Here is a 15000-nt window from a genome sequence, read left to right as displayed (position 1 = left end):
GTCAAGGTATAACACTTAATAAATGCCTTTTGCATTTAAAGATGATCGACCTGCGAGGTCAAGTTTGCTGTGTTATAAATGGAATAGGTATATAGTGCTTTGTGTATACGTGCTTAAGTGGATTTACCGCGGATCAACCGAGAAACCTCTCACATGCTGCAGGTAGGCTGAATAATAATATTTTAAAAATATGTAATTTAGGCTAAACTGCTATTTGCTCATGCAAAATTAAACAACATAAAATATATTGTAAACCTATTTTAAGAGCTAAAATACAGTCAGCATATCGAGTTTGTTTTGACTTGTAGCTTATGGCCCTAAAATGAAAATAACCTGCAAACAAGTTATTAAAATAGGCTTAATAAATAAATAAAATGACGGGTAGGCCTAGTCACCTAATGGTTTATGATGGTTTACAAATGACAACCGGACAATATCACGAAAAAAAAACACACACTTATGATAGCCTAATATAAATCTTTATTTTTTAAATTTAAAATAATGAAAAAAGTTATATAGCCTGAGTTGCGTGTTATCCGTGCCAAAATGTAAACAATTTTCACGGTAATAACTGTGAATTAGGTATCTTTTTTCGGTATTTTTCTGGCTACACTAATGCATTAAAATGTAACTTAGTAATTGTTTTAAATGACATTAGATTGTAACATTTAGCTTTTTCCTAACACTGATGTCGGTTGGGTAATAGGCTACGTGAAGCGTGATGAGTTGGTTAAGCTGATTTCACTATATTTATTTACCGGTTAAATGAATAGTCTGATCGTGGGTCAGCTTGCATGTGTGGGCATAATTTGACGTCTTTTCCTAAAACTTTAAACATTCATAGGCCTGTTATTTGAAATAAAACAGAGATAAATAAGGAAAATAACATATGATTTAAAGCACTCGTTTGGCACTGAAGCAATGATCCGTCTGAATAAGCGGTATTGTTGCATCACCGTGATTAATAAAATCAGTAATAGCGAAACTGTGCATATTATTATTATTACTATTAAAACGTATAATACTGCCTTAGGTCAGTAACTTAAGCAGTAATGCAAAGTAATAAATAATAAACGTGAATAAATAGCCTAAATGAAAGAAACAAGAGACCAAAATGAGTCACCAGGTCTAGTGCCCCCCTGTGGATTTAAAATGCCCCCTCAGTTCCGACATCCTGGCGCCGGGCCTGCATCAAGCACACACTCACACTGAAGCACACACGCACACAAGAGCACAATCTCATTTGAATTTAAAGCGACAGTCACCAAACGCCACAATTAGGATCAAATCCTTAAAGGGTCAGTGTACACACACACACACACACACACACACTCTAGAGGCAGCAGAGATGCATTTTACATCTTGTAAAAATGGGCATAATGGGTCCTCTTTAAAATGAAAGCAAGGCCCTCGTGTTTAAAGCCTTTTTTCAATGGATAAGTTGGCGGTTCACTCCGCTGTGGCGACCCCGGATTAATAAAGGGACTAAGCCGACAAGAAAATGAATGAATGAATGAATAAGTCCTAAAAAGGAAAGTGCATTAATTATTAACATCTGTCAACAGAGGAGAACCTTTATGTGGCTCCCTGCGGTCTTCGGCCAAAATAAAAGCTTGATAATTAAATAATTAAATCTTGTAACTAAATTTTAAATAAGAGGGCTATAAATATAAGTATTGCACTTCAGAGTTACAATGTCAAATTCTAATATTATGTTTCTTAATATTAATAACAACAACAACAACAACAACAACAACATTACTATTACTGTTGTTAATATTAATAATGATAAAATTAATAATAATAATAATAATAATAATAATAACAAATATCTTCACTGTACTTTCTTAATTTGTTTTAACATATTTAACAATACATTATTATTATTATTATTATTATTATTATTATTATTATTATTATTATTATTATTATTACTATTATTATTAAACATTGTGATATTATTAGGCAAAACACTAATAATAATAATAATAATAATAATAACTATATTCACTGTATTTTTCATATTTAACAATACATTATTATTATTATTATTTATTAAAATATAACATAATATTTGATTTAATATAAAATAATGATAATTAAATATTATATTTCATTTGAGATTTGTTTTATTTCAGTTAGAATAAAAGCAGTTTTTAATTTTTTAAACATCATTTTAGGGACAAAATTATTACCCCCTTTACGCTATATTTTTTCTCAATAATCAACAGAACAAATCACTGTTATACAATAACTTGCCTAATTACCCTAACCTGCCTAGTTAACCTAATTAACCTAGTTAAGCCTTTAAATGTCACTTTAAGCTGTATAGAAGTGTCTTGAAGAATATCTGGTAAAAATATTATTTACAGTCATCAAGGTAAAGATAAAATAAATCAGTTATTAGAGATGAGTTATTAAAACTATTATGTTTAGAAATGTGTTGAAAAAATGTGCTCTCCGTTAAACAGAAATTGTGGGGAAAATAAACAAGCAGTCTAAAAATTCAATTCAGGGGGGCTAATAATTCTGACTTTAACTGTGTGTGTGTGTGTGTGTGTGTGTATGTATATACACACACACACACACACACACACACACACACACACACACACACACACACACATATATATATATATATATATATATATATATATATATATATATATATATATATATATATATATATATATATATATATATATATACACATATATGTGTATATATATATATACACACACACACACACACACACACTATAATATAATAATAAAGAATGAAAATGTACAAGCATATAATGTAACTAATCACAGCTTGGTTATATCACCCAGTGCTGTTATGAAATAATATAAAAGCTGCAACCAATTTAAGAAAAAAATAAATTAAATAACTGGATTTTCTGTAATGATATGAGTCAAGAGCAGCAGGATGCAGACAGGAATATGATCTGAAATGAGCCCCAGCCTGTCAGAGATGAAACCAGTAACTCAATTACAGTAATAACACTCAAAGGTTTAAAATGCCATGAAAGAAATCCTCCTGAACAGATCCAGGCATTCAAGAGGAAAAACTTTTGCTAGTCACAAACTCCAGAGAGAATTAAAAAAAAGAAACAAGGTTTCAGACTTGTAAGAGCTGCTTTGCATTCATTATTGAAATGCTGCTTCTGTGCGCTGTGTTTTAATGTGCATTAGGCATGCAAGAAAGCACTGAAAACTCCCAAAGTGATGCATTATAAATTAACATTCAGCTGCTTTATATTCAGCCTAATCCCTTATGAAACAATGCTTACATCCGAAAACACGTGTCTGAGTAATAAAATAAAATATTTAAAATTCTAAACAAAATAAAATAATAAATTAATTGAAAAAATAAATAAAATAAAATAAAATAAAACAAAATAAATAAAAATTAAATTAAATTAAAATAAAATATATTAAAATAAAATAATAAAAAAATTTTAAACAAAATAAAATAATAAATTCATTTAAAAACATAATAAATTAATTAAAATAAATGTAAATAAAATAAAATAAAATAAAATAAAATAAAATAAAATTCATTTATATTCCTTTGTTTAGTTCATTTATGTAACAGCAGTCGCCACAGCGGAATGAACCGCCAACTATTCCAGCATATGTTTTACACAGCTGATGCCATTCCGGCTGCAACCCATGGGAAACACCCATACACACTCATATACTACAGGCCAAATTAGTTAATCTATTCCCCTAAAGTGCATGTTTTTGGGACTCGGGTGAATGATGTAAAAATTAATGAATAAAGTAAATATAGAACACACAAAGAGATGTATTATAAACAACATTTAACCACTTTATTTTCAGTCTAATCCTGACAGTGAAAACTGAGCAATACTGAGGATGGAAAAGTTTGACTCTTTAGATATTTGAGGACAAGTGAATAAAGTGAGATGATGTTGGAATTATGAAGAAAAATGCAAGAAATAAACTGAGAACTCTGAGGAAAACATTGAAAACTGAGATGCAAATACTACATTGCAAAATAATGTGCCTCCCTACTAAACTACTACTACAAATGCAGACATTAAGCACCCATAAAATTAGTTTTATGCAGCACAAATTTTTAACAAACACCATCATCTTCATTAAACCCAACACAACAGAAATGAAAGTAAAATAATCAGTTTTATCAACAGAAAATAAACTCTTCAGAGCAGAACGACAGAAAAACACCATCAAAAGTCTGAGAAACACAATGAAATATTGAAACTGTAAGCTCAAAATGTACTATTCTGAGGGGAAAATGTACACATTTTGAGATGTTTGATGATAAATGGGAACCATGAGACGTTTCATAAGAAAAAGGTGAACAATGAAAACTAAAAACTTTAGGAGGTTAACTGTTATTGGGAAAACTGGGGAAATGGAGCAATTCTGACTTGTGGTGGTGGTGGTGGTGGGGGGGGGGGGGGGGGGGGGGGGGGTTAACTGTTTAACTTAATTCAAAGTTAAACAGTTAAAGATTTTAGGATATAAACTAGAATTATTCAGAAAATATTGATAATGCAAATCTAATGCAGTGCAAAACTGAAAACTTTGAAATGTAAATTAAAAACTCTTGGTAAACAGTAAAAAATGAGAGATTCTGAAAAAAAAAAAAAAAAAAGTAAACATTTTGAGATTTGAGAAAAGTGAATGAAGTGAGGAGGAATTCTGAATAAAAAAAGGAAAAATGACCAGATGTAAACAGTGAGGAAATTAGCAAGAACGGAGATGTAAACACATAAGCCAGAGAAAAACACTGAAAATTGGAAAATGTCATCTTAAAACAGCGAGAATGAAGACGTGAAATCAGAATTCGGAGCATAACACTGACAAGGAGCAATTCTGAGAAGGACAAAAGCACAAATTTTGGGATTTTTGAGAAAAAGTGCGAACTGAGACTCGAAATCATGAGGGGAAAAGTGAAAATTGTGAAAAAGATGAAATTCTGAGGCACACAAAGAAAACTGGGAATTATACGGAAAATATTAGAAATGGAGCAATTCTGAAGAAAATTGTTTGAGGTTTTTGAGAGAAAGTGAAAAGCGAGACGATGTAGACTTGCAATTCTGAAGAAAAAAAGACGTGAATCAATGCTCAGAATGAGAGAAGTCAGAAGTTTGAGAAAAACTGACAATTAGAAAATTGAAAACTTGAAATTTACTATTCTGTCAAAAAAAAGAAAAGTAAAAAATATTTTTTTGAGAAAAACATGAGAACTCGGAATTGAGGAAAAATGTGAAAATTGTGAAGCAAAGTTGGAATTCTGAGGTAAACTGAACACTGTAGGATGTAAACTAGAAATGAATGGGAAAACAGAGGAAATGGAGCAATTCTGAGAAAAAAAAAAGTTAAAGAAAATGCAGGAAATAAACTCAGAATGCAGAGAAAAACACTAAATATGAAAATGTAAACAATTTACTATTCTGTGGAAAACGTAAACGTTTTGAGATTAAGAAAGTAAAAAAGCGACATGTAAACCTGCAACTCTGAAGAACAAAAGTGAAAAGATGAAGATATAAACTCAGAACTCTGGCTAAAACACTGAAAATTGAAACCGTAAACTCAAAATGTACTATTCTGAGGGGAAATAAACACAAATTATGAGATTATGAGAACTGAAACTCCAAATTATGAGGGAAAGGGTGAAGATGTAAAAAAGCTGGAATTCTGAGAAAAACTGAAAACTTTAGGATATAAACTAGGAATTATTGGAAAAACAGCAGAAATGGAGAAATTCTGGAGAAAATAAAAAGTAGGATTTTTGAGATTTTTGAGAAAAATGAAAAAAGAGATGTAAACTTGTGATTCTGAAGAACAAAAGTAAAAGACTGAAAACTGAAACCGTAAACTTTGAGATGAAGAGAGAACTGAGAGAACTTTGAGAAGTTGGAATTCTGAGGAAAACTGGAAACTTTAGGATATAAACTAGGAATTATTGAGACAACAGTGGAAATGGCACAATTCTGAAGAAAAATAAAGCGAAATTTGAGCTTTTGAGAAAAAAAATAGAACTTTAGGACTTGAAAATGTGAGAAAAAAAGTAAAAGATAGCAAGATGTAATCTGAGAATTATGAGGGAAACAGTGAGAATGGAGCTTTAGAGTCAGAAATCTGAGAAAAGCACAAAAGATGGAAAAGGTCAACTCGAAATTCTGAGGAGAACACTGAATTGTGAAATATTGTGCTTCTCTACTACTAATAGAAATTGAGATTTTTGAGAAAAAGTGAACTGAGACCCAAAATTATGAGGAAAGAAATGTGAAAAAGTTAGAATTCAGTGGAAAACTTTAGGATATAAACTAGGAATTATTGGGACAGCAGTGGAAATTGAGCAATTAACTAAAGTAATGAATTTGAGATCTGAAAAACAGTGAAATGTGACACTTAAAATAATGAGGAAAACAATAAAATATTGCAAGATGTAAACTTAGCATTGAGGAAACCCGTGAGAATGAAGATTTAGAGTCAGAAGTCTGAGAAAAATCACAAAAAAAAGGAAAATATAAACTCAAAATTCTGAGAAAAACACTGAAAATATGAAAGGGTAAACTCAATGTACTATACAGAGGGGGAGATAAGTAAAGAGGAATTTTGAGATTTTTGAGAAAGTGAGAAAAGTGAGATGATGTAAACCTGCAATCCTGAAGAACAAAAGTCAAAACAAAAGTTTTTGAGTTGAAGAGAGAACTGAAACTCCAAATTATGAGGGAAAGGGTGAAGATGTGAAACAAAGTTTGAATTCTGAGGAAAACTAGAAACTTTAGGATATAAACTGGGAATTATTGAGAAAACAGTAGAAATGGAGACATTCTGAAGAAAAATTAAGCAAAATTTTCAAAATTCAAAAAGATTTTGAGAAAAAATATGAACCTTAGGACTTGGAAATGTGAGAAAAAAACCTCCGTGAAGTTGGCACCCCATAAAAACAAATAATCCCCAAAACTATGCCATTCGTTTGTGCTACGTTTGTGCTGATTTGTGCCGCAAAAACGAACGTTTGTGCTGGTTTGGGGTCTGAGATATTAAGCATTATTTTTTTGACCGTGTGACGTCACTCTCCACCCCATGTTGCGCAAATGACTTCAAAACAGCACAGGTCGTTTGTGCTCGATTTGTGCCGTTAAAACAAACACGGTATCTGTTTTCCTCTAGATATAAGCAAAATATTTCAGGAGCCGTGACGTCACTCTCCACCCCAGGTTGTCTAAATCGCACAAAACAGGTGTCATCCGTTAGTGCTGGATTTGTGCTGGTTTGTGCCGTTAAAATAAACAGTGAAGTTTATTTTAAAAACCAAAGTGTTTTGATTAGGCAATATCTAAACAATACAAACAGATAAAGTGTTTATTTTAGTGGCATAAACCAGCACAAATCTAGCACTGTGCATTTTAGAGGAAATAATGGGGCGCTGAGTGACGTCGCGGCTCCTGAAATGTTTTGATTAGGCAATGTCTAATCAATAAACATAGATAAAGTGTTTATTGTTATGGCACAAATCCAATACTAACATATGACACCTGTTTTGTGCAATTTAGAGGAAATAATGGGGCGCTGAGTGACGTTGCGGCTCCCGAAATGTTTTGATTAGGCAATATCTAATCAATAAACTTAGATAAAGTGTTTATTTTAACGGCACAAACCAGCACAAATCCAGCACTAATGGATGACACCTGTTATGTGCGATTTAGACAACTGGGGTGGAGAGTGACGTCACGGCTCCTGAAATATTTTGCTTATATCTAAAAGAGGAAAACAGATACCGTGTTCGTTTTAACGGCACAAACCAGCACAAATCGAGCACAAACGACCTGTGCTGTTTTGAAGTCATTTGCGCAACATGGGGTGGAAAGTGACGTCACACGGTCAAAAAAATAATGTTTAATATCTCAGACCCCAAACCAGCACAAACGTTCGTTTTTGCGGCACAAATCAGCACAAACGTAGCTCAAACGAATGGCAAAGTTTTGGGGGTTATTTGTTTTTATGGGGTGCCAACTTCACGGAGGTGAGAAACAAAGTGAAAAAATGCAAGATGTGAGCTCAGAATTATGAGGGAAACAGTGAGAATGGAGCTTTAGAGTCAGAAATCTGAGAAAAGCACAAAAGATGGAAAAGGTCAACTCGAAATTCTGAGGAAAACACTGAATTGTGCTTCTCTACTACTAAGATTACTACTACTACTTAAGTAAGAATTGTGAGACCCAAAATTATGAGGAAAAACAAAAAATGAGAAAAATTTTGGAATTCTGAGAAAAGTGGAAAACTTTAGTTAGTTAGTTAGTTAGTTAGTTAGTTAGTTAGTTAGTTAGTTAGTTAGTTAGTTAGTTAGTTAGTTAGTTAGTTTATATAGCACATTTTTTTACAACACAACGTTTCCCAAAGTGCTGAACACAATCAATACTAAAAATAAAATCTACATCACATACATAACAATTAAAACATAAGGCAAACCCCTCAACATTAATAAGGCTCAAATACTAAGGAACAAAGATGGCGTTTCAAACGCTTTTTAAAAACAGATAGAGTTGGAGCGTGTCTGATGTGGGGTGGAAACCCATTCCAGAGTTTTGGGGCGACAACAACAAAGGCCCGATCCCCACTTCGCTTACACTGGGACCTTGGTATAGATAGAATAAATTCATCAGAGGACCTCAGTGACCTACCAGGATTATATACATTCTGATAAGTAAGATGGTGCCAGATTGTTTAAGGATTTAAAAACAAAGATTAATAGTTTAAAATCAATCCCTGACCTGACAGGCAGCCGGCCCAGAGAGGAAAGAACTGGGGATGTGTGCTCATACTTGCGAGTCCCTGTCAGAAGTCTTGCAGCCACATTTTGTACTAATTGCAATCTATTTAAGGCATTTTGACTAATACCCACATACAGAGTATTGACCTTATTCTAAAATGCGGAAGTGCGCCTGTTTTCGCGAGTGTCTTAGAACTTCTGTTTCAGTCGCCTGTGAGAGAAATGACAAGGAATAATGAACGGCAAAAAACTGTCAAACTACTTGCTCTACAAACAAATGTTTGCATGACTATACAGACCAAGTAGAATAATATAACAAGGAAATATCAGTTTGCAACATCAAACAGCGAAACGAGCAGTTTTTAATGTCTAAAAATGAATGGAAGTGAATGAGACCGGAAGTCTCGTGCCAAATAGATTCAAATGGCAGCGCCCACTCGTCTGCGGAGAATAAGTCAATAGTCAAGTCTTCCCAAAATAAAAGCATGGATCACCTTCTCAAGGTCATTAAAAGAGAGAAACGACTTTACTTTTGCCACCAGTCATAAATAGAAAAAACTGGATTTAACAACTGTATTTACTTGTTTGTTAAATTTCAGATCACTGTCGAAATGAAATCTGTTTCTGACAGCAGGTGTTTGATAAGTGGAAAGCTCACCAAAACCTGATAGATGCAGAGGGTTAGGATCGCCAAACCAGACCAGCTCAGGTTTTTCTTCATCGAAATTTTAAAAATTTGACGACAGCCAGGTCTTAACCTCGACCAGACATCTCATAAGGGAGTCAAGCCTCTTTTTATCACTACAAAAAGGGACATAAATCTGAGTGTCGTCAGCATGAAAATGAAAAACCACCCCAACTTTAGGATATAAACTAGGAATTATTGAAAAAACTGTGGAAATTGAGTAATTAAACTAATCAGTTTGAGATCTGAGAAACAGTGAAATGTGACACTTTAAATTATGAGGAAAACAGAATAAAAATGCAAGATGTAAACTTAGCATTGAGGAAACCCTTGAGAATGAAGATTTAGAGTCAGAGAAAAATCACTAAAAAATGCAAAATATAAACTCAAAATACTGAGAAAAACACAGAAATATGTGCTTCTCTACAAATATTCAAAATGCAGACATGTTAAAGCACTCGTAGTATTAGTTTCATGCAGCACAAATCCTTTAACAAGCACCTTCATCTTCATAAAACCCAACACAACAGAAGCTGAGGTAAAATAATCGAACAGAAAATAAGCAGAAGAACTGACTCACGATATCAAACACTGAGTGTTCAGGGCAGAGCGACAGAAAAACAGCAGTAAAACACTCCTCCATTTTCACAAACACAACTTTAGCACTGATGTCTGCTCTTTAAGTCCGTTTCAATGCATTCCAATGGGGATTGTTCCTTTTTTTTTGGAGGGGGGGGGGGGGGGGTAACCGGAGCGAGAAACACAAGCCACTCAGAAAGTCATCAATAAATGATGCTGTGCCACGTAACAGGAGTGATGCACACTAGTGAGGGAGCACGAGCTGCACTATTCATGAAGGGCACTAAGTGTTCAAATACCGTGGATTATTCATGGTTAAAGTCTGCTTACTGTAGTTTACTGTACTGGAGCTTTCATGTGCAGTGAAATATGGCATGGTGATTAGAAATAATGAAATAATATGATTCAATTAATGATTATGGTGCTTTAATAGGCTGAGTGATTCACTGAATCATTCATTCAAATGATTCATTCCAATTGAATGATTAATTTAGACACAGCAAGTGAATGGAACTTTTCTTAAATGGATCACTGAATCACTGACTCAAATGATTCATTTAAAAAAAAAGATTCAGGAAGGAAATGGTGCACATGTTCTTATCTGATCAAATTTAAATGAAGACGATATTGTGTCTGAAACGTAACTCGCTTAATATAAAAGTTTTTATTATGCAAGTTAACATTTAATTATATCTAAATGTGCTTTTACAGGCTCAGTGATTCACTGAATCATTCATTCAAATGATTCATTCCAAATGAATGATTAATTTAGACACATAGCAAGTGAATGGAAAGGAACTTTACTTAATGGATCACTGAATCACTGACTCAAATGATTCATTGAAAAAAAAGTTTCAGGAAGGAAACACATTTTCATATGTGATCAAAAATTATTAATGATAATAGTGAGGATTCATTCAGGCATGATGAATGCAAGTGAATGGAACTGGACTAAATGCATCACTGAATCACCGACTTAAAATGATTCATTAGAAATGGATGAATCATTTGGATACAAGACAAGTGAATGGAACTTTACAAAACGAATTACCGACTTAAATGATTTGTTCAGAAAAAGATTCATTTCCAAAAGATTAAAAACAAAAAGATTCATTTTTAAAAAAAGATTCAGGAAGGAAATAGTGCACGTTTTCAAATAAGATCCAATAAAAATGAAGACAATATTGTCTAAAATGTAACTCGCATAAGATTTTAATATCTAATTTATGATTTAATAATATTTAAATGCGCTTCAATAGGCTCAGTAAATCACTGAATCATTCATTCAAATGATTCGCTCAACTTTACAAAACAGATCACCGACTCAAATGATTTGTTCAGAAAAGATTTATATCAAAAAGATTAATTTTTTTAAAGATTCTGGAAGGAAATAGTGCAATTGTTCTTAAATGATCAAATATAAATGAAGACAATATCATGTTTTAATGTAACTCACTTAATATAAAATTAATTATTAAAATGCATATTTAAAAATATCTAAATGTGGTTTAATAGGCTCTGCGAATCAATGAATTGTTCATTCAAACGATTAATTCAAAATGGTTGATTCATTTAGACAGCAAGTGAATGGAACTTTGCGAAACAGATATTAAAAATAATTTCAGGTAGAAAAGTATTTATAAGTTATAAAAACGAATATAAAAATTCATCTATGGAATATTTTGTGATAAATAATTGAAAAATAAATAAATATATATATATATATATATATATATATATATATATTTTAATGAATACATCTGTTCTGTTAATATTAAAGTTAGACACTTAAAAACAAAATTTTGGCAACTAAAACTATATATATATATATATATATATATATATATATATATATATATATATATATATATATATATATATATATATATATATATATATATATATATATATATATATATATATATACATATATATATATATATTTATGTATGTGTGTGTGTGTGTGTGTGTATATATGTGTGTATATATATATATATATATATATATATATATATATATATATATATATATATATATATATACACACATATACATACATATATATATATATATATATATATACACATATACATACATACACACACACACTGAATACATAATACAATACTAAATACAAAACATTTAAAAATATTATCAATAAATAAAAATACCAATACTGACATGATAAATAATTTATAATAAATAAATTTATTATTTATTCAGTATTAGTTTTTATTTATTTATGAAATATTTATTTAAATAAAAATAAATATTTCATAAATAATTCACTAATACTGAATAAATAATAAACCATGTATACATAAATATTAAAAATTTAAAATAAATGAATAAACTTTTAAACTAAAATAAAAACGAAATAAATACATAATGAAATTACTTAAGAAATACATTTTCAAATAATAAAATAAATAATACCTTTAATATTGAATTAATAAATAAAAATGAAGTTAATAAATAAATATAAAAAATATTTTAAAAATAATCAAATAAATATTTTTTTATACTTAAATGATAAATAAAATAAATAAATACTAATATAAATAACTAACAAACAATTAAATAACACTATAACACTATAAAATATAATAAATACTGAAATTATTAATTAATTAGAAATACTGAATGCATAAAAACAATACAACACTGAAAAATTATAAGTGAACAGACATTTAAAAATATTATCAATAAATAAAAATACTAATAATTAAAAAATATATATAAATAATAAAGTTAAATAACAGAAAAAGAAAAAAGAAAAAATAACATTTAAAAAAAATAAAATATTACATTAAAAAAATCACAAATAAATAAAAAACTAGAATTGAATATTTGATAAACAATGTATACATAATAAAGTTAAAAATAAATGAATAAACTTTCAAACTCAAAAAAAAAAATTTAATACATAATGAAGTTAATAAAGAAATACATTTTTAAATAATAAAATAAACAAAAACCTAAATTAAATAAAGTGATAAAGTTAATAAATAAATATAAACATACTTTTAAAAATAATTAAATAAACAAAAACTTTAATATTGAATAAAAAATAAACAAAGTATGCATAAAGTTAAAAATAAATAAATAATTTTTAAATTCTATAAATGAAAAATAAAATAAATAATGAAGTTAACAAATAAAAAAATATTTTAAGATAAAAATAAATAAAAAATTAATAATATATTTAATATTGAAAAAATAAATAAGCGATGAAGCTAATAAATACATATAAATATAACTGTAAATATAATAATAAATAAATATGAAAAATATAAAAAATAAAAATAAAAACTTTAATACTTAAATGATATAGTAAATACATAAATGACGTTAATAAATAAATAAAATCTTAATACTGAATAAATGAAAAATAAAAAACACATCTAATGTTATTAAACAAATAAATAATGAAGTTAATAAGTCAAATTAATAAACAATTTTTTAAATAATAAAATAAATAAACTCCTTAATACCAAAATGATAAATAAAATAAATAAAGTTTAGAAAAAAACAAAAACTTTAATGCTGAAATTACAAATCAAATAATACATAAATAATGAAGTTATTAATAAATAAATTGACAAACAAACAAATAAACAAACAAGCAACATTTTATTCAATTTCATTAGCACTGCAGTCTTATTTCCAACAACTCACGTCCTATAAATATGATCTTATATGCCCCATACACATTTGGCAATCCTACATCCACACTGTGATCTCATTCATGCTCATCAATAAAAATCGCCAGGGAGAAAGAGAGATTGATTTTCAGTCCATTTCAAGAAGAGCAAGCAGTAAAATGAGGGATTTACCCACCATAGAGCGTAAATGAAGCTGGTAAAGCTGGATCTGTTGGCCTGGCAGCTCCAGTCAGCCCAGTTCAGTGTCTGTCTGTGGAGACGGTCACAACTATATGATATACACTACACACTAATATAATATACAGTTGAAGTCACAATTATTAGCCGCCCTGTTTATTTTCCACCCAATTTCTGTTTAAAGGAAAGAAGATTTTTTGTTCAACACATTTCTGATCATAATAGTTTTAATAACTCATCTCTAATAACTGATTTATTTCTCTTTGTCATGATGACAGTAAATAATATTAGACTAGATATTCTTCAAGACACTAGTATTCAGCTTAAAGTGACATTAAAAGGCTTCACTAGGTTAATTAGGGTAAAGTTAGGGTAATTAGGCAAGTCATTGTATAACAGTGGTTTGTTCTGGAGACAATCCAAAACTAATATTGCTTAAGGGGGCTAATAATATTGACCTTTAAAACAATTAAAAACTGCTTTTATTCTAGCTGAAATAAAACAATAAGACTTTCTCCAGAAAAAAAAAATATTAGAGGAAATACTGGGAAATATTTGAGAAAGAGTAAACATTGCACAGGAAGGTGAATAATTCCACCCTTAAGTGTAAATTCATCTGCTATGAAAACCTGAGCACCATCTGAGCGACTGCACAACACACTCTCTTTTTGACCTGGGGTCTGTTCTTCGTACTTGGATTACTCAGTTAGCTGGATTTGGATATTGACGATTTGACACAATCCAGGATTGTTTTATTCTTCAAAACTGATCCGAGAGTTGTTGTCATAGCAACAGTTCTGCTAGCTCAAACCTGGTCGGGAGCAGGCTCATTTCATATAAACAGGTCAGTTCAAGCAAAGATAATACAGAAAGTATGTACCGAATTCTGATATGTTCTGACAGTAGTAGTTATAGACACTTGGGAAAATAGTAAATATATATATATATTAACTCTCTCTCTCTCTCTCTCTCTCTCTCTCTCTCTCTCATATATATATATATATATATATATATATATATATATATATATATATATATATATATATATATATATATATATATATATATATATATATATATATATATATATATATATATATATATATATATATATAT

General features: G+C 29.9%; 1 protein-coding gene across 11 annotated transcripts in view; it reads right to left on the bottom strand.

Annotated features, from left to right (window-relative positions):
* frmpd4 (FERM and PDZ domain containing 4) overlaps positions 1-15000 on the bottom strand; it is a 225480-nt gene that overhangs the window by 104083 nt on the left and 106397 nt on the right. For 3 of the 11 annotated variants that reach the window (XM_073913337.1, XM_073913325.1, XM_073913324.1), the window contains one exon: positions 13883-13957. The exons of 7 other annotated variants lie outside the window; for them this stretch is intronic. In XM_073913337.1, the coding sequence (XP_073769438.1) occupies positions 13883-13957 (75 nt within the window). Of the gene's footprint in view, positions 1-10043; positions 10255-13882; positions 13958-15000 lie in introns of those variants that run through there. One more of the 11 variants, XM_073913332.1, reaches the window with a different exon arrangement.

Source organism: Danio rerio, chromosome 9 (genome assembly GCF_049306965.1).
Source record: "Danio rerio strain Tuebingen ecotype United States chromosome 9, GRCz12tu, whole genome shotgun sequence".
NCBI classification, from domain to species: domain Eukaryota; kingdom Metazoa; phylum Chordata; class Actinopteri; order Cypriniformes; family Danionidae; genus Danio; species Danio rerio.
Note: the sequence above shows the minus strand (reverse complement) of the source record. Positions and strands in the feature narration are given on the sequence as shown.